Source organism: Miniopterus natalensis, chromosome 19 (genome assembly GCF_054644295.1).
Source record: "Miniopterus natalensis isolate mMinNat1 chromosome 19, mMinNat1.hap1, whole genome shotgun sequence".
NCBI classification, from domain to species: Eukaryota; Metazoa; Chordata; class Mammalia; order Chiroptera; family Miniopteridae; genus Miniopterus; species Miniopterus natalensis.
The window spans coordinates 6,207,036-6,227,003 of record NC_142099.1 but is presented as its reverse complement, the minus strand read 5'-3'; the positions used below and the strand labels follow the sequence as shown (position 1 = coordinate 6,227,003).

Sequence of the window (19,968 nt, the reverse complement as noted above, 5' to 3'; positions counted from 1 at the left end):
TAGAAAATAATGCTTTAAAATTACCCCAAATCATAATTTACATTCTATTTCTAAGTCAAAATTATCCAAAACAGCAGGTACCCCAAAGACTTCTCTACATGTTACCACCACCAGCCTAATTTTAGTTAGGTTAAGCCCAACTTGAATAGCTGTCATCAGATATTTAACCCATTCACACAAATTACCTGAATTTATAAAGACTTTCTATAGTCACAAAATAATTATTCTTTTTCCTAGTTGGAAAGCATTTTCTCTCTCTAGTAATATAGTATTAAACTGAAAGGGGCCCTAAAAGTCTTCTACTTCAGCTTCCACATTTTGATGAGAAGTCTGGATTCTGAAAAAATAGTTAAATGACTGGTATAAGATTAAAGAAAAAGTAGGTATCACCAGCATAAATGCTCTTTCCACTACACCACAAAGCATTCTCAAGTGAATTTACCTAAAACCCATCTATGGTTCTTAACAGATCACAGGGACATGCACCTAGACTGACAACTGCAAACAAAACAGTCTTTTCCACACACAAACAGATTCCTTCCACATCCCCCACCACAACTGCACCCCTTACTCAGGAAGGTCACGGCTAAAACTTTGCTAGCAAACGCAGTGGAAAATAAAACAATTAGTATTTTCATGTTATGCATATGCTCACCTCCGTCTTATAAAAAAAAGGGAAACACAAAATATGACAAACCTAAAGAGAGAATCCAATTACTTTCAAGACTAATGAGTAACCTCATTTCTAATTAAGATGCAGCAGTATCCTAATTAAAATACCCTAGCAAAGACAAACTGTGAACTTGGCTACATTAAGGGGGAAAGAGTAGAAAAAGAGAGGTACCGTCAATTATATGGCAATGACAAGATTTTATTTAAATGAGTAATTAAAGTCTCTACTTCTTAATGACGAACTGGACCTAATTATGGATTTGCTATTAACCCATTCATTCTAATTTGGCAATACTGATACATATAAGCAAACCCTACCACTGGCCATCCCAAATGACAGGAATCCAAGTTAAACAGAAGTTTAGGACTGTGCTATGTGAGTGTAGGATGGTAAATGACAACGACCTTGGATGTTTGCTTACAGCCCTGAGGGAAAATGATTACGCCGCCTAGACAAGTATTTACACAGGAAAGGAGAGCTTTCCTTTTCAAAACTAAATACATACTGCTATACAGAAGGGATTCTCACCACAAATACCACTCAGATAGGTCTGGGAGCCAAATGTGTTATCATGAAAGGACTTCCATAGAGAAGAAATGAAAGAATAACTTCCAATTACATTTTTCTAAATCATGATTTATAGATGTACCATCTCAGAAAAATGGCTGTTCCCCTTGGACCCTACTTTAGAGGTTAAAAACTGGGGGAAATCTCTAGAAGAAACAGATTAGGACACATGGTGGGAAGTTTGAACAGAATGGGTTCCAGCCTCCACCAAATCCTTAGCACGAAGAGCTAAACCTTCCTGTAGCCCACCAGCAGTGTGGGGCGGTTCTTACCCTGGAATCCTTATGGGCTCAGAGGGTTTGTGAACCCCTTGAAATTACACATCAATTCTTGTTTGTAGATACCTCTGGGGTGAATCTATAGCTTTCATCAGATGCATAAAAAGACCCAAAACTAATAAAGATTAAGCACTGCCCCTCTTCCTGAGAAACAGAAATGAGTCACCAATGGTGCGCGGTGACTGAATGCACTGTGAAAAGGCAGACAGCGTTCACAATCTTAGAAACAAGATATTCAGAGTATGAACAGTGTGTCAACACATTCGGCTAAGTCTATGGTTTTACTGCTAACAAACATTTTTACTGGAAGTGAAGAGCATCAAATCAAGTACCTTTGGGAAAGTCTGAAGCAGTGTTTACTCCGTCCTGCCTAGACCTAAGAGAAAGGGGGTTTTCTGACCTACCATTTACAGATTTCTATAAGAATGTATGTACCTAAGAACACGCAGTCCAAGCCTTTCGTAAAGAACTCCACAGCGTCAACTAACCATTTCAAATCTTAACTTTTTATTTTCTTAAGTAAGCAGTGATATAAGTCTTTTCAAATGTTTCTTTTTGGAATGGCTTATAGAAATGGCACCCTGGGACCTTTTAGCTCTTTGTCCCAAAGAATCTCTTTCAAAAATCTGACCCATGAAGTTTCTTAAAATAAGATACCTGTAGGTCAAAACCACCTGAAAAATAAATGAATCCCAGCAGAAAGCCTTAAGACTTGTCAAAAATGCTGCTATGGGCCACTCTATCATAGGTCACGGAGGATGGCTATCCAAAGGTACCGCTTGTTGATACTTGCGGGTGGTCTGAGGTGTGGCCACCGTCACTGGTTGCCGCGCATCATTTCTTGGAGGTACATGGTATTCATGTGATAGGCCGCCATCCAGCCTGGATGCCTCTGAGCATTCCAGTAATAGGACTGAGAAGCAGCAGCATAGTATTCATGCCATGCCCTGTAGTAGGCTCTCCAGTACTCCTCATAATCCTGATAGGTACCCGAAAACCCCTCCTGGGCTTCCCTGTGGCGGTCGTACCACTCCTCGTCCTGGGGCTCTGTCTGCAACCGACAGGAGGGCCGCCTGGGAGGGTTTCTCCGGCTCTGCTTAGCTCTCTGGCTGGCCCCCTCTTTCTGTCTTGCCTTTGTCTGGATGTCAGGTGATCCTTGATGCTCTACTAGAGTAGGGGTGTCGTTTCCATTCAGAGGTTGTTCCAAAGAGGTACGGCCACCCGCAGGGGTGGACTCCAAGTCTTTCAGCGGAATGTCTGAAGAGCCTTCCACACACGACTTATTTCCTTTGCTCTGGGAAGAAGCCCTGGAGCTGTAAGAGTCGCTGTCACTCTCAGAGTCTCCAGATTGGCTGCTGCTTGCCAACACCCGCACACTCTCTTCGATGACCCCATTTCTCACAAAGCTGTTGTGAGGGTTCACAGTCTGCTCCCCAGGACCCGTGTAGTGCCTGATTATTTCCACAGGCTTCTCCAGCCCCTCCTTAATGTAATGCTCATAATCTGCGACCAATTCGGCAAAAGTCAAAGCGCACAGCGGATGGGTTTTAAAGGAAGAGAGACAAGGAATTTGGGGGAGTGACGCAGGGGGGTCTTCCTTGAGCTGCTGCTGACTGTTGGAGCTTTCAGCAGGGGTCTCACCAGAATGCTTCACCTGCTCCTCCAACTGTATGGCGCGGCCCAGCGCTTTTGGTGATGCCGCTTTTTCTAGGATCCCACACTCTGAGTGGCTTTTCATAGGGAGCTTCTGTTTGGTGGTGTTTTTTGACTTGACTGGTAGTGCAGACCCGGAAGTATTTCTGCAAGAAGCCAGGTGGTTACCATGCACTTTCTGGGTTTGAGAGGCTCTCTCCATTTTCGGAACGCGCTTTTTCGGGGGCTGGCTGGGCACACTTGCTACACCATTTGCACGTACAGCAGCTTTAACCTCCACATCCCAATCCAAACATTCTTCCATCAGACCAGGAGGAATGGGGTCTACAAAAAAGGAGTAAAAGCACAGTAACATTCTCGAGCTGCTCTAGACCAGCATTTTCTGAAAGATTTCATAGAACAAGTACTTTGTAAATCAAGACACAAGCTTAGAGTGGCAATCTTCAACCCGTGTGCGGCAAGAATTTTTAAAACAGGCAGTACCTGACTATTTAGTCAGGGGCACAGACCTCTTTTCCCTTAGATTGCCGAATAAAAAATGACAACAGCCAACAAAACAATAGCCCCCTGGTGTGAATGAATAAGAATTATATCTATTCTTTTTATCAGATCAGCAAAAAATATATTTTTTAGTATGCTGCAGAATTTTAGAAATTAGGTTATGTGTACCATGAGATGAAAGAGGTTGAAAACCACTGGCTTAGAGCCTAATGAAATCTGTAAAAAGATCACAAAATGAGTTATTACAAAGCAGAACTATTAGAATCCACAGGACTCCCAGACTTGTGACTAGTCTAGCTTTGTAAAAATCACTAAAGCAGTTAAGCATGAATTGGTAAAATATTCAGTCATAATTATTCAGTAACTACATATCCCATATACTAGGTGACGCATACACTATACAAGTATACATTTATGAATACATGTATATACACATATATAGACAGACATACACACTAACATGCATAAACTAGCACATAGAGCAAAGAAACTATATGGATTCCACACAAGAGTTTTCAAGAAGCCATTAATAGTTTCAGACACACACTGTTTCCAAGATGGCACTTAAAAAGATCAGCGTGACAAATGATTCACTAAAATAAAATAAAATGTTCAGAACAGTGTTCAAATGAGAGATACCATTCCTTCCCCATGGTGACAAAAGAGAATATGCTGCCTTCACAGTGACAAGAGGCAAAATGCACCCCTTTAAAAGAATAAAATCAAATTGCAAGGCTACAGACTAGACAATGGAGCTAACAGAATAGTAAGACATTTTCATTTGCCAGTAGTTAGCTTGTAATCTTCTCCCTGCGACTCATTAGCTGCAAGAACTTAAGCAAATCACCAAACCTCTCTCGGCCTCAGTATTCTCACCTACAAAATATAGACAACAGCAGCACGAACCTCACAGGACGGTGGTGAGAATGACAGGAGTTAACATAAAGTATCTGGAGTAGCTGAGATACCCTAAGTATTCTGTGTTAGCTGTTATTTTTACTAGGCCTATCATCATTACCATTCTTATTTTGACAGCAGAATGAAACAGACAAAATATACCTGGTAAAGGCAGAAGGTTGATGTTACATTTCTGGGCAATTTTCATCATCATATTTTCTTCTTCTCCCTGGCAACAGTAGGTAACTGCCAGTCCCAACGTACCTAAGGCACAGAGGGAATGTTAAGTAGTAAGTCATTTTCACCTAAAGGGCACTCCGAGTCCACCTGTCACATTACAGATTCCTCCCCTTAAACAAACACTCAAACTTTTCTTTTTACCAAAACGGCCAGCTCTGCCAATCCGATGCATGTATGTCTCCCAGTCCAGTGGCACATCCAGATTTACAACCAGATTTACCTTCTCAGCATCAATCCCACGGGAAGTCTGGAATCGAGAAAGAGAGCAACTGTGTGCGTTAACTGTAGCATGGTACCAATGTACACGATCTTACTCTAGCATAACCAAGAGCCAAATTAAGAATAGGAAGATATTTAGGAGGAAGGAAAATATCTAGGAGCAAAGGAGAAGGAAATTCATTCTGTGACTAATTTCAAGAACAAAAATGAAAATATAAACGACATTTTTAAGAAAGCACATCCCTAGCACTGGAAAGACGACCATCTCCTGGTATCTTGTCAGATACACCCACATAAAATAACAGATGAAATCGGTACATCTGATAACAGAGCATATGTTAAGAGGGATTAGTCATCCAAACTGAAGAGGAAATTTACCAGATCTGTGGAAATGAGGACTCTGCAATGAAACTGCTTCAGTTTAGCCATAGCATCAAGACGCTGATTCTGATTCATGTTGCCTAAAAAGACCCAAATACACATTCATCAAATCCACAAAAAGCAGGAAGTATAACTCCCAGTCTTAACAATTTAAAAATATAGCAACCAAAGTTAATGCAAATCTAGGTTAAGACCTACTAGCAGAACCTTTTAAAAGTATGATTAGGCAACCCACTTGAAACTCAAAAATCAATTTTAAATGGTGAATAGGTTATGCCTGCAGATACAACACTGTATGTGCAAAGTTACATATAAAATATAACAATTATTAGGAAAATAAAATTGCTTTAATCAGCTGTTTATAAATTTGGTGTTGAATGTGACCTATAGTCAAACTATTTCTGTCGATCAGAAAACAGTCTCCCCAGTACCTTCTGATATACCAGGACTAGACAAGCTTTAACAAGTAAAAGACTAAGCTGAGATATTAATCAAAACTCTAAAAAGGATCTCACTGATCAAAAGTTCCTTGAAAATTTTACTCCTACTAGGCCAGCAGTAATAAATTAGCATGGTGTCAAAATGAATCACTTTTGCCTTCCACAGACCATAAAACAGTCAGTTCAGTTAGCAATTCTTAACATTTTAACAATGACTAAAGAAGCAAAATATTTTTCTCTTAAGATGACAAAAACAAATTTTGTGAGGATATAACTCCAATTTTCTAATGTTTTATTATATACCAAGTTACTTCTTATAAGAACAAGGACACTGATATATCAAATCCCAATGGAAAATGAACCTGGAATTTCCTTGATGACTCATGAAGTGGTATTTCTTTGTGACATGAGAGAGACAGACGTCAAGTCAGGACACTAGACACGGGTTAAAGTAGGATGAACCCACCTGAAATGCACTCTGCAGGAAAGCCTTTGGAAGAAAGGATATCGGCCAAATGCTGTGCTCTATTAAAAGCAACACAGAGGGTTATACTTTTCCAGACGCTCCCCACACCTATTCTTTTACTTCACAAGTTCCCCCAGACGACCCTTTAAGGTACATTACCTGCTGTGCAAATTAGAAAAGACCAAGGCTTGATTAAATGGAATCCTGCTGAACAGTTCCTGTAAATGCTGGGCCTTTTCCTCAAAAATCTTATGGGCCAAAGGGTACAAATTGACAACTTTGTAGTACTGCTTCAAACCTATGGAGAAGCCAAGAGTCTTCTGTTAAAACAAACCTAACCACTATCTCCTAAGAGCATATGTGAAAGCAATAGGCAACTAGGCAAGGGACAGCTCCGGTAATGTAAGTTTCCAGTATCTATACACACCTATGAGACTTGGGTCGCTGGAATTGAGTCTTACGAAAGTGGGCTCTCTCATGTACTTTGCCAAAGCATTAGCCAAAAATTCTGGGTAAGTGGCTGACACTGCCACCATCTGTTTACTGGCAGGCAAGGAAGAATAAATCCAGCTGTGAAATAAAAGAGAAACACGCCATGGAAACTATTCTTACTGTAACCACCACCTGGAAAAGCTAAAGTCAGACCCTCTGGGGCACCATTTTAATAGTCAAGTTAGTTATTTTTCTTACTTAATTTGCTCCTGGAAGCTGCCTTCTTCTAAAAGCTTATCTGCTTCATCCAGGATAAAGAGACGGACACTGCCTGGGTTCAAGTAGTCAAGTTCGATCAGCTGTTTAATTCTGCCTAAATTTCAAAGAAAAATTTGAAACATTTATGATGCAACAAATTTGTGTCTCAGACAATGTCACTCTACTTAGAGGTTATATTGCTGACTTTCCCGACCCAATCTTCATTCATTTATGCACTAAACCTCCAATTAGAAAGTCTGAGTTCTGATCTTGCCTAACTCCATTATCTTTCCCTCACGTTTCATCACCAGCAAGTATGGAAAATACACTATTTCTATCAAAAGACTTGCATGGCTAAGGCGCTGAATGCTAGATTCTGATTCTGAGTGATTCATGACTGAATGATTAAAGCAAAGAGTAATCCTAATCCATGCCTTAGAAGAGCTTCCTGAAGTCATCTCATCCCTCCTCTTCTCAGAAGCCTACCCCATCCGTGTTCTTAAACATCTTTAGGATTGGAGAGTTCATAAATTCTGTTGGTAATCCAGTCACATGTCTGTATCTCACTGGCTTAAGGCTTTTCATTTCTAAACCTCAAAATAATTACCATAGTTATCAAGGATTCCAATATTACTGTTATATTAAAAGTGTTCAATTCCAAAAGGCTCCAATCACAAACAGGCATTGATATCTTACCAGGAGATCCGACAGCAATATGACACTTTTTAAGTCTGGTTTTGTCTTGAGGTAATGGAGTTCCTCCAATAAAGACATGACACTCTAAGCCTTCCATTTTTATTCCAATGGCTGTGATAACAGAATGTATCTGTACAGCAATTTCCCTTGTAGGAGCCAAGATCAAAATCTAAGAAAACGTAAAATACACCTTTAACAAGACAGTCAAATAAATACCTGTGATCAGCACATCATATGATGAACTATTTTTTCTTTGAATGAACACTGTATTCATTCAGCTAATGTTAATTAAGTGCCTACTGTGATCTAAGCTGGGAGTCAACAGTTAACAGTACAAAATCCTTGCTCTAATGGACTTTCATTCTTGAATGATAAGAAGAAATATACAATAAACAAACATAAATAATGGCAGGAAATAAAAAGTGCTATGAAGAAAAATCAAACAGGGAAAAGAAAAAGAAAGAAAGGAGTCCTTTGAAATGGGGGAATTAAGGAAAGCTCCCCTAACCTCCGAGCAGACACCCAAAGGGACATCCCGGAGTTTTCTGGGGGCAGGTAATGAAAGGCCTTGACAGTCACAATGAGAACAGTGTAGCAAAAGTACTGGAGGAGAAACTACATGGTCTCAACTGAAAAAATAAAAAACTTCAAAAATAAAGGACAAAGAGAAAACATGTCAAAACTGTTAACAGCAGTTTCTCCCTGTGGAGGTGAAATTATACTTTGTTTTTTGGGACCTCTTAATTTTTCCAAACTTTCCCAATTTTCAAAAATGAGTATGTATTCCTTGATAACACAAAAATCTTAAATTTAAAAAAATACAAATTTAATTTATGGAATTTATTCAGGGTTTTGGTATTTGCCCCTCTGCCAAATTATCAGAAGCCAAAATTTCAAAGACGCCTCAATTCACAAGTAGAATAGCCCAGGTCCTTGGGGAGTAGAAGGATTTCCTGTGGGCAGCATCACCCAGGATTTGGTAGGTATAAGGTAGGACTCAAAAGGCTTTACAGACCAGGTGTACGGGTTTCTGGGTAAAAAACCACCCGTGAAGAACCATCAATAGAGATACATGACTGAGAACATGAAATACAGTCTGTCGTAACCGCTAAGCCACAAAGTAAGACTAGGGGATCACATGTGAGTCAGCTTTGTATCCCCAATGCCCGGCAAACTATCAATAATATAGGCTCAACAAATCTTTGAAGAAATGATCCCCAAACCCAAATCTCCTGTTAACTTGGGTAAGGCCACCTTAGACCTACTCCATGAGAACCTAGAAGATGGGAGACCAATGATAAATTCCCAGAGCTGCAGGAACCAGCTGCAGTTATCAGCAACAGCCAAAGCACACATTACCATGAATCAGGCCAAATGCTAAATCTCACCACATGCGATGGGCAGGTAAAAGAGAATCTCAATCTGTCTTCTCAACTAATGACATAACTGACACATGTGACAGACATTCGACTTAAGATGCAGTAATAATAGAAAGTTCCAAGCTTCTAACACTAATAACACATCCTTGGTCACCAGCCACACCATCACCACACAATGGACGGAAAGGGGCCACGTGCTAAAACCTGACAAGCTCCAGGAAGGCCTGCATTGGTGGCCTTGCAAACTCAGAGACCTAAAGTAACCCACAAAGGATGGTCTGAAATTAAAACCTTTTAACTAAAAGCAAGCCCTAGGCTAGAATCGTCCCTGACAAAAGTCAATCTTTGCCTCAACTAAGCCTGTCTATTGTCTTTTGCATCTACAATTACATTCCTTTTTCCAGACCCCTCCAGGGCACAACCGATGCTCTAGGGCGAAGACCATAAAGCCTCATTGTTATTGCTGTCATGTTAATTACTGGCTGTTAACTGTCCCCTACCCACAAATATAAAAGACGGGTCTATCATTCTACTTTTCATCCAATCCCAGAGGTTCCGACCCCAGGCTTCGCTTTCTCCCGCCTCCCTAATCACCGAAGGACTTCCCCTAACCCACCTGCGTCTTCTCTTTTGACTGTAATGTATAAAACGAGGTGCAAAACTGCCATTCTCCGGAGCATTATCTCGATTCCCTGAGATTCTGCTTCCTGGCAACTGTCAACAGCTTGGCTCAAATAAACTCTCAAAAATCCCCTCTAGGTCTGAGTGTCTCTTACGCCCATAGGCCTAATGTCTTCCTTTTGCGCTTTTCATGCGGCTTCACTCAATCACTCATCGAATTCGCGCCTGTGTCTGAGGAGCTACTGGTGTTTCATCCGCCCTGTGACGAAAGGCAGGTGCCCCGGCCGCCCCTGCGCCCTCGGGGCTCCGCTCGCTCACCTGGGTGCTCAGGTTCTCAAGAACGAGCGAGTCCAGAGCGATGGTGGAGAACACGCAGGTTTTCCCGGTGCCAGACTTTGCCTGAACAATTAAATCTGCCAAGAAAAGCAAAGCAAACTTGTCACTAGACGGTACCGGCCGACGCGGCTCAGGGACCGCACGCGCGTCAGAGCTGGAAGGGCCCCCAGGGACCCCCTAGCGGGCACCTCCAAAACCGCACGGCCACACCCAGAAGCGGGCCTCGCGCTCGAACCCCCGTTTCTCTTCTCTGCCAGCGAGCGTGGAGCCTGAACTACCTTTAAACTCCATCCTGCGCCTGTTTTACAAAAGCCAACCCGCTGAGGCTTGAGCGCGCCCCGGGGCCGCCCCGCCCGCCCCGCCCGCGAGGCCGCCCGGGGTCCCCGCCCTCACCGAGCCCGCAGCGCCCCAGCGGGATGGCCTTGAGCTGCACCGGCGAGGGCCGCTCGAAGCCGGCCGCCCGCAGCCCCTCCAGCACCGGCCGCGACAGCAGCAGCGACTCGAAATCCGCGGGCTCCGCCAGCAGCACGTCCCCCGTGCGGGTCCGCGGGCCGCTGACGTCGTGGGCCGTCCGCAGGCTCCGCGCCGGCCTGCGGGTGGGCTCCGCGGCCGAGCCCGGCGCGGCCACAGGCTCCGCGGGCGCAGCGGCCTCCTCCGGAGCTAAGGCCGCCGGGCCTTCAGACGCCGCCGCCATGGTAGCCGCGCCACGAGATCTCGCGGGACTTGCGGCGAGGCGGGAGCCTGAGAGCGAGAAGAAAAACTTTATTAGCACTCTCCCCGCGGACACACGGACACGCCCGGCCCGGAGGCGAAGGGGAGGGCCGCACGTGGGAGGCTTAGGAGGACCGGGAAACAGCGACACCAACAAACCCGGGTGGCCGGGGGGGAGGAGGGACGCGGAGGGGGAGGGAGGGGGAGGACACCGGTGCGGCGCCGCCCGCGGCCGGCAGAGGGCGCCGCGCGTTCACGTGGGAGCCGCCGCCCCGCCTCCCGGCCCCGCGCCCGGCGTCGCCACCCGCACGGCGCTGTCATTGTGATGCGCGCGGCGCGTCACGCGGCCGGCCTCCCGCTCGGCTCCGCCGCCGCCTCCCCGAGCCCTGCCCGCTCCCGCCGCGACCCGCCGCCTCCCGGGAGCTCGCAGCGCCGGGAGCGCAGCCGGCAGGCGGGCCACGTGGTCGGCGGTCAGCCCGCGGGCCGGGCTCGCTCCCCCTGCGGCCCGGCGGCGGCACCGCACCCGGCCCGCCGCGAGCTCTAGTCGGAGGGAAGCGGGCCGAAGCCGGGCAGCGGGCCGGCACCGCCCGGGGCACAGCGCCGCCTCCGAGCTGCGGGCCGCGCCCTCCGCCCCTCCGGCGCCCGGCGGGTTCCCGGCGTTAGCGGGTCTCCCGGGAGTGGCTCCGACCCCTCCCCGCCCCGCCTCGCGGGCGGTGACTTAGTGTTTCACCGGCTTCCTCGCGTTAGGTCTCCGCTCAGATGTCACCTTTTCAAGAGGCCTTTCCGAACACCCCGAGTTAGCCCCCCGTCCTGCCGGCCCCTTTCCTTTCCCATCACTCTGTTCCCTCGTCCTCCCTGCTGTTCCTCGTGGCCCCTGTCACTGCCTGAGATGACCTGCGCGCAGGGTGTCGCCCCCACTCTGAGGACAGAGACCTAGTCTGTCCTGTTGTCTGCTGTGTCCCTAATGGGAAAAGAAACAATCTGACCCGTGGTAAATGCTCAATATTTATTGAAGAAGTGACTTCCTATAACGAAGGTGAGTCATCATTCCATTTCTGCAGCCTAATCTTAACTCGCGATTGCAAACTTAAATTCTGCATCCGACCCCAACTTTTTCCTTTGTCCTATCACGATCCTGGTCATTAAATTTGAATTGCGGGTGCGTGTGGGTGTGGGCATGCATGCACAGTGGCGAGCCAGATTCCCGCTCCTTTAGGTCCACCTTTCCCACCCCAAGCTCCCCTTTCACACTGCAGATAATTCCAGTCTCTTACTGTGTTCTTGTTCCTTGTTTACATGTCTGTCCCTCCCAATAAATCAACTATGAGCTTCTCAATGAAGAGAATGTTTGTCACCCCAGGCTCCCCAGCCCAGCACCAGGCCCTCAGGGGACGTAATAAACACTGATTGAGTGGCTGGGGAATCCCTGCTGGTCTCCATGCCCACAAGAGTGGTCTGGAGAACTCAAACCCATCACTGGGGAAGAACCAGCTCTCATACCGAAAGAAACAAAAAGACTTTTTCCAGAAAAGAACACTTATGGTTTTAACAGCATTCTGTTAGTGCATTTGCGGGTTATGACACAATGTTGCAGTAGCGTTGCTGAAAATAAATTACATTGCTATAGCTAAAAACACAAATCAATACAGTGTTTTCCTCAGTAGCTAAAAATTGCAATAATGGGGTCGATCGCAAATTTTAGCACTGTAAAGATAAAACACAAAGGTAAGAGACCACTGAATAGGAAAAGCCTGAGGGTAACATGCACACAAACCATTTGGACTGGTGTCTGCCTCCTGGTCACCCCGAGAATAAAATCACAACGGGACCCCGCGGCCTCTTTTTATGCTATTCCTTCTGCCGGGAAAGTCTCATCTCAGATACCCGGGAGCTGGAAGAAGGGGAGATTCCTGTGACCTGAAGAAGTGGGAGTAAGATTCAGCCACAGAATGAATGTTCAGGCTCAGATGGTCCCATCCATTCATTCCTCTGCAGTGGAGGTTTCTGTGCCCAGGGGGAAAGAAAAAGTAAATAAAGGCATGGACATACCCCCCACCCCCACCCCAGGCCTGAGGATCTGTGGGAAAATGTGAAAAGAAGGGAAGGAACTAAGTTTTTATAGCCACTTTTTCTCATTTGACACTCAAAGCAACCAAGGGTAGGCAACATTATTATTTGCATTCAATCCACAAACATCTCTATTCATTCTTTCCACAAAAATCTTCTGCACACCTCATATGAATCGGCCAAATGCTGGAGACACAAAAATAGGACAGAATAGAGTCCTTGCCCTCCAAGGAGAAAGATACGGGCACACAGGAGGCACTGATGAAGGAGGAAATGTGCAAGTAGCAGAGGGCGGTGTGGAACCGTACGCAGGACATTTTTTCGGGGCCTGCGTTGCTCCTGCGGCCGTCATGCGGGGGAGAGGAGAAACTTCTGAGAAACTGAGGCAAACGGCAATAGCTTTCTTCTCTATGCCCTTCTCATCCCCACCCCAAACCAAAATGGTTTCGTGTGTGCATGGAACTGAGAAAAACTCCAAGCACAGAGCCTTCCTCCCCCAATCCCCGGAGTCTAGCATTTAGGCCAAGACCGCAGCACCGGGATTGACAAAGCTCAAGACCCCTGAAGCCCTGGGGCTGATTTTCTCCGCGGATCCTGAAGCACAGGTAAGGAGTTCACCAGGCAGCGAGGGTGGGAGGAGAGCTCGCCAGGCAGACACATTGGAAGATATTCTGGGCAAAGGGAACAGTTTGTGCAAAGGCGTGGAAGCAGGAGAAACCACAGTCGTTTCGGGAAGGCAAGACCTTCGGTGCGAAGGGAGGCGAGCATGACAGCTGTTACCAGGAAACGAGGCTGCAGAGAGACCCGTCCCGCCTTCCCCGGGGACCTTGTCTGCCACCGTAACCAATGTCAAATGAGCGTGTCGTGCTCTCAGAAAGGGGGCTAGTGTTATATGGCAACAAAGAGAAATACAGGTAGAAATGTCGAGTGGGACTTGATTGACGGCCAAGGGGGAGAGTTTGGAGCATCACGTGAGCTGGGGAACCAGTCGTGGAGGGTGACTTCAAGGCCGGCTTTGCTCCTAACAGCTCCTGGGGCTTGTAGTTGTGAGTACATTGCTTTCTGGGTGCCAGGGCGACCTGCACGAGGCATAGCCAGCGAGCAGTGACTGAGCATGTGTTTCCAAGCCCTTTCCCTCCTGTATTCACTCTTCATTCAGTTCATTTATTCATGGACTAGCACTCTCAAGAAATTTATTACATCAAGTTTGTCAAGTACTAATACCTGGCCTTCTGGAACAGAATTTATGATTTCAGGACCCTGCTTAATCCTAAGTGGCTATCTCCCGACATGGAGAAAACTGTCTTTTTAAAAATATATGTTTTTATTAATTTTAGAGAAAGACAAAGGGTGAGGGGGGGAGAGAGAGCGAAACATCCGTTAGAAACATCAATTGGCTGCCTCCTGCACGCCCCCTGCTGGGGGTTGAGCCCACAACCCAAGCATGTGCCCTGACCAGGAATGGAACCTGCAACCTCCTGGTGCATGGGACGACACTCAACCGCTGAGCAACACCGGCCAGGGCGAGAAAACCGTCTTGTGTCCCACGGCCTAGAGGGTGACCAGCCTTAAGTAACTTTTCACCTGGGAATTCAGAGAAGGGGAGGCACAGCGAAGGCGGGGCCCCTGTGCTCTGTGAGCCAGCTCTCGCCATGGCGATTTGCCCGGCTGGTATCAGGGAAGAGCCCCAGGCCATCTTCCCTCTCTCCAGGCCCACATTGATTAATTGCCCCATTTACTATCAGAGCCTCAGTCTTTAGGGAGGGAGGCGGCACGTTTGCTCTTCTCCTTGTGAGAACGGGGCCCGATTCATTCTCGTCCAGGCGGCATAATAAATAACCTGGCCCTGTTGGCAGGGATTTTATTAGAGACTGATGGGACGTTTAACAATAACTGGGGGCCTGTGATTTATTAGGGAGGGAGGTTCGTGGCGTCTCTGAAGACTGGGAATGTGGAATTTAATTGATAAAGCGGCTGTCAGCCGCCGTGAGATGCACTCAATAGAATATGCATTGGAGGGGTTCTCTTTGGAGCTGTCAGGAGGGTTTCTGCTAATCATATTTGACTCCTGGGGAGGACACTGTCTGCTGGATATCTGAGGGAGACACCAACGCCAGGGAGGGGACTCTGAAGGGGCCCGGGAGGGGTGCACCTGTCCGTGGCCCAGCCCGATGGAAGAATGTGACATAAATGAGCAAAAGGCAAAAAGGACTTCGCCCTAAGGATTTCCATCAATTTCAGGAGGCCTTTGTCTCTCTTCCATAACCTGCTCAAGAAAGAGCACCCATTTCCTAAAAAAGGAGGGACGTGTCAGGGTTAAATGGCAAGAAGAGAGATTTGTTCTGGAATCGTAAACTCCCCAAACCTTGAGGTTTCTGCACCAGAGACCCCCCCCTTGCCTTGCTCTCCAGCCCTGAGATACACACACCCCACACCACAGTTACCCTCCTTCCCCCCAACGCGCACATCGGTCACCCCACACCCACACAGCCTCCCTGAACCCCTGGTTCATGTGGCAGCTCCTCCTGCCACTGCTGACGTCATGCCAAGAACAGCCTCAGAAACTCAGAGGGATGGAGTCTCGCCTTTTTTCATTGATGCCGCCCAGCTCCGGAGGCCCCCGAATCCAGGCCGGGCACCTGGAAATAAACGCCTGTGGTCTGAGCAAGCCTGCAGCTGCCTAAGCCCCTGGGCCCACCCTCCAGCAGGGTCCCTACAGTGAGGCGGGTTGGGTTTATCCCCGGGGCCATCGATGATGGGACAGCTCTGTCCTCAGGCAGCCCCGGGGCCTTCCCGAGGCAGCCTCGCTCACATCTATTCCCACCACCCCCGGGGCTGTCCTGTCGCTCACTGAGCAAGGCCTTGCTGCAGAGAGGGGCTTTCTCAGGCCCGAGCCCCTCCCCTGCTTTGATCTTCTGCCTCTATTCTTAGGTCCCAGGAGACTGGTCCGCCTTCCGGTCCCCTCCAGGGACAGAAGGGGAGGGGCAGGCAACAGCCAGGGGGAAAAAGTAATTGTCACTGTCTAATCTGAGCCTCGGTGGTGACACCAAGGGACCTCGGAGCAGAATGGATACAGCAACCGGTTTGATTAAATCAACCCTCTCCCGCAACCTTGTTAAATTAAACTGACAGGCAGGGAGCTGATGAGAGAGGGCAGGGGGACGGCCGCCTCGGGGGGGGGGGGGGGGGGCAGGGGCGGCCCAGAGCCAGGACGGTAGGAGGAGCGGACGGAGGCAGAGCGGCAGCCTGCTCTTCTCCCACCTGCCGGCTATAGACAGGAGATGAGACTGATGGACGTGAGATGCTGAGCGCAGGCTGCGAAACAGGCGCCGAGGCGGGTCCTGCGAATTCCCTCGGCCCGCAGGCCTCTCGCCTGGGCCAGTGCTCTTGACATTTCAAAGGGCCTTAAGACACTTGACCTGCACGGCAGGCGGGTGGCAGTGGGATTATCTGCGCCACTTTACAGTTACAGCAAACGAGGTGCAGAGAGTTTGTGGGGCCATCTCGAGGCAGCAGAGGCCGTCCAAGACCCCAGGTCTCCTGCCTGCCGGTCCTGGCCCACGTCGCCTCCCACATTCGGCCATATGGCAGGCTTTCTCAGATTTAGTCCCTGGGCCGCCCTCCCTTCTCCCACCCACCAGAGAAACACAAGCCACACAGCTTGCTTTGTGGGACATCAGGAAAAGGCCAATTCTCAGCTGCCTGAGTGCAGCCCACCTGCAAAGCGTGAAGCTGGCTTCTAGAGGTCGCGAGGCCGCCCTGGGGTGGTCACTCCCCTCTCCCACAGGCCCAGGACCTTCTCAGTCATTGCCATTCTACCTAATTACAATTCAGTTCCGGGGAGTGGGGAGAGAGATTGTTAGCGACACCAGCAAACAGCAACCTTAGAAGGGTCACACCGATACCCTGCTGGCTTCCTCACCTGTCACCCAGTCCCTCGCCTGCCAAAGCTAATTTTCCACTCACTGGTGGGCGAGAGCTCACTTCAGAGCGTCTGAGCCCCACGCACATGCACACGCGTGTGGATACCCAGCGCCTTTGAGACCAAAGTAACGCCTCACGCAGGGTGCCTGTTCCCGCCTCAGCGCCCTGATGATCTGTTTATTACACCTCCGCCCCTTTCCAATTTCTTCTTCCACAGGGGGGACACCAGAGGGGGAATGCTGGCAGGACGCACCCGCTGCAGGGCCCTGCCTCCTCCCAAGGCACACTTGCCGCAACCAGTGAATGATCAGATCTGGGGACGGGACAAAGGCCGGGAAAGGGTGGAGAGGAGCAGACTTTCACCATGAAGGAAGCTGCGTGAGAGACCAACATTTTCTCCATGAGGACCAACGACTGTAAGCACCACTCCCCAGCGCCTTTGAGGAGTGCGTGTACGTGCCACACCAGGCTCCGTAGCACCATGCTTGTTCCCGTGGTTACCGCATGATTTTGATCACCAAGAAAGATAGCACCCAGCAGACAGAGAGACAGGCCCAAGGTACCTGGGCAAATATCGCCAGCCTCCTAAACTCGCCTTTGGTGCTGTGACGGGCCCCACCCCTACTCAGCATCTCCAATCATTCTATCTGAGATCATAGAACAGATTGTCTCTAGGGCAAGGAGTTGGGTTCTTCTAGGGACACCTGCCAAAGCGAGGTGGAGGGGAAGGAGGCCTGCCTGGCGGGCAGGGTAGAAAGAGCGGTGGTCTGGGTTCCGGGGCTGGTTCTGCCATTAGCAAAGTGAATGACAGGGTCACTCACCTAACACTTCTGCGCTGCACTTTCCTGACTTGTGAAATGATATGCTTGGGCAGGAAATTCGGACTGTTGAGTTTTAAAACTTCAGCGAGAGCTCAGAGGAGAAAACAGACCCAAAGAGGTTAAAATTACTTGCCCAGCCCTGGCTGGTGTGCTCAGTAGTTAAGAGCGTCGGCCTTCGCAGGGAAGGGTCGTGGGTTCGATTCCAGATCAAGGGCACATAGCTGGGTTGCAGTTTCGATCTCCACCCCCGGTTGGGGCACCCGTGGGAGGCAATCAATCAATGTCTCTCTCTCTCTCCCCCCCCCACTCCTTCCCTCCCTTCCACTCTCTCTAAAAAGCAAGGAAAAAATATCCTCGGGTTAGGATTAACAGAAATTAAATAAAAGTACTTTCCCAATCCAAAGGGCGTGGATTCTGGAGCCAGAGCCAGAGCCTGTGTGCCGGAGGGGTTCTGGCTCCTCGGCTCCCTCCCTCATCTGCAGAATGTAGGCAGCAGGAGCCTCTGCCTCCGAGGGCTTGGGAGGACCATAGGCTAGAGCCGGACACAAGAGGAGCCTTTAATAAATGCTAGGAGCAGTGTTTCAGTGACAGACCGGATGCTCGGCTCCACGTGTCTCCACTTCTGGTCCTCCCATGAGGTCACAATTCCCCGATTATCTATCAGGTCCTCCTCAGCTCCCCACATCTATGATGCTAAGTCAGAAAGATTAAAATGCAAGTTATTTCCAAAACCCTCCAGGCAGAGACACAAAAGCCCATTTGGGGGTTCATCATTCACTCCCGGTCGCCTCAGTCCCTCTCTATGAGGAGCTCAGCTCCTATTTTTCTATACATATCTTCATTTGTTAAGTGACGACAGTGTTTCTTGGCCTCGATGGCTTTCCACTCTGGAAACTGGAGGCTTTCTCTTGGAATAGACTGCTGCTGCTGCTGCAGGGAGTCCCTGCCCCCCGCCCCACCCCACAAACCCCAGGAGAGGGGGGCTTGCCTCTCCGGGTGAGCAGAGGCCTCCACAGCAGCAGCTGTCACCCTGGACACTGGGTCCCCTCAGGGTGTCCAGGCTGAAATCCGCACCATCCCCCAGGGCTGACGGGGGATCCAGGCTAAGACAGTCCTCCGGCCCCTGAAGGGGACCAGAAGAGGCTTAGGAGCCAGGCCGGTGGAAGCGAATGCACATTAAGCCGAACCTGAGCCGTGACCTCTTTTCCTCCTGGCTGAGCGGCCCCAGCCAGGGCCGCTTTCTCTCCTGCTAACAAGCCTCTCCCTGGCAGGCTGCCAACCCCCAGCCCTTGCTCACAGCTACTAGAAGCTGGTGGAGACGGCCAAGGAGTGTACAATCAAAGGAGCCTTCGCTCCAAGTTGCAGGCCAGGGTAAGGTTACAGGGAAGCCAGCAGCCCGCCTCTGGGGACTCGGATGTGGCAGAATGTCCCCAGGAGAGTGCTGAGCTCGCCACTTTCTTTGTCAGTGCACAACACCAGCATTAGTTTGCACAAGTCTCCCAAGTATTTCCCTTAGCTGTGCCCTAACATTCTTCAGGTGTTTTGCAGTTGAAAAATATTTGCTTTTCCAGCAAATGTTTGCAAAATGGAAACATTTGCTTCCCAAGTAGCAACAAGCCATTGCTTAGGTACTGCAAGCCCCAGGCCCATGGCTCCAACTAATCCCAAATAACGCTCAGTAGCAGCCCTTAGACTAACTGTATTATTTGGACTAGTCTAATTTTGCACTTAAAATTCCCTCTGAATTATCGAGATGAGATAGCCCATGCATACATGGAGTTTTCTCAAAATACTATAGAGCAGGTCCTTGAATAACGTCATTCCGTTCAATATTGCTTTAAATGCCATAGGAACATAGCTCTTGTTTATATCAATTAGCTTATGGTAAAATTGGTTTCCTTATATGTCTTTTCGTTAAAGTCACAGAACCCATTGACAGCGATAAGTAAGGACTTACTGCACTGCTATTTCTTCTCCAACGCTTTCCCTGTCTCCTTCCCAAAAGTTTTAGCTCCTGCATAACTGACAGCCTGGTCTTGCAGCCGGGCGACTTTGTAAAGTTAAGGCTGTGAGAGTGATGTCCAAGTTAGTACAGTGGGTGGGGATGCAGTGGGTGGGGAGCTGGCAGGGCTCACTCCCTCAGTGGCTCTGTCATCTCAGCATCCCTGCTTTCTGCAGACTAGGGTACTAGAAAGGGTTACCCTGGAAACAGGGAGACTTTATTGCATTACAACACAGACCAACCTCTTTGGGCCTCAGTTGCTCTGTCTGTAAGTCGTGAGAATGACACTATGTTTGAAGACACTGAAAAGCTAAGGAGCTTTTTGATTCCTCTACCCAGTCAAAAGAGTTTTCAATGAAAACCCAAAGTGAATCTTCCTTTTGGAACTGAGAGGCCTCCCAAAGTA

The 19,968-nt window shown here is 48.4% G+C and overlaps 1 protein-coding gene across 1 annotated transcript; it reads right to left on the bottom strand.

Annotated features, from left to right (window-relative positions):
• Window positions 1-666: 666 nt before the first annotated feature.
• Window positions 667-10,731, bottom strand: DDX20 (DEAD-box helicase 20). Its single transcript, XM_087827607.1, has 11 exons — window positions 10,431-10,731; window positions 10,020-10,114; window positions 7,702-7,870; window positions 7,006-7,120; window positions 6,743-6,885; window positions 6,475-6,613; window positions 6,316-6,374; window positions 5,407-5,489; window positions 4,951-5,056; window positions 4,732-4,833; window positions 667-3,495 (listed from the first exon to the last, which is right to left on the bottom strand). Exons 1-11 carry the CDS (start codon window positions 10,729-10,731, stop codon window positions 2,336-2,338), a joined length of 2,472 nt encoding a protein of 823 aa, XP_087683733.1. The 3' UTR covers window positions 667-2,335.
• Window positions 10,732-19,968: the final 9,237 nt, after the last annotated feature.

Coding starts and splice junctions, on each gene's coding strand:
- DDX20 (XM_087827607.1), bottom strand. CDS start 10,731: ATGGCGGCGGCGTCTGAAGGCCCGGCGGCCTTAGCTCCGGAGGAGGCC. Junction 6,614..6,742: donor CAGCGACCCAAGTCTCATAG/GTGTGTATAGAT, acceptor GCTTCTCCATAG/GTTTGAAGCAGTACTACAAA. Junction 4,834..4,950: donor TGGCAGAGCTGGCCGTTTTG/GTAAAAAGAAAA, acceptor TCTGTGCCTTAG/GTACGTTGGGACTGGCAGTT.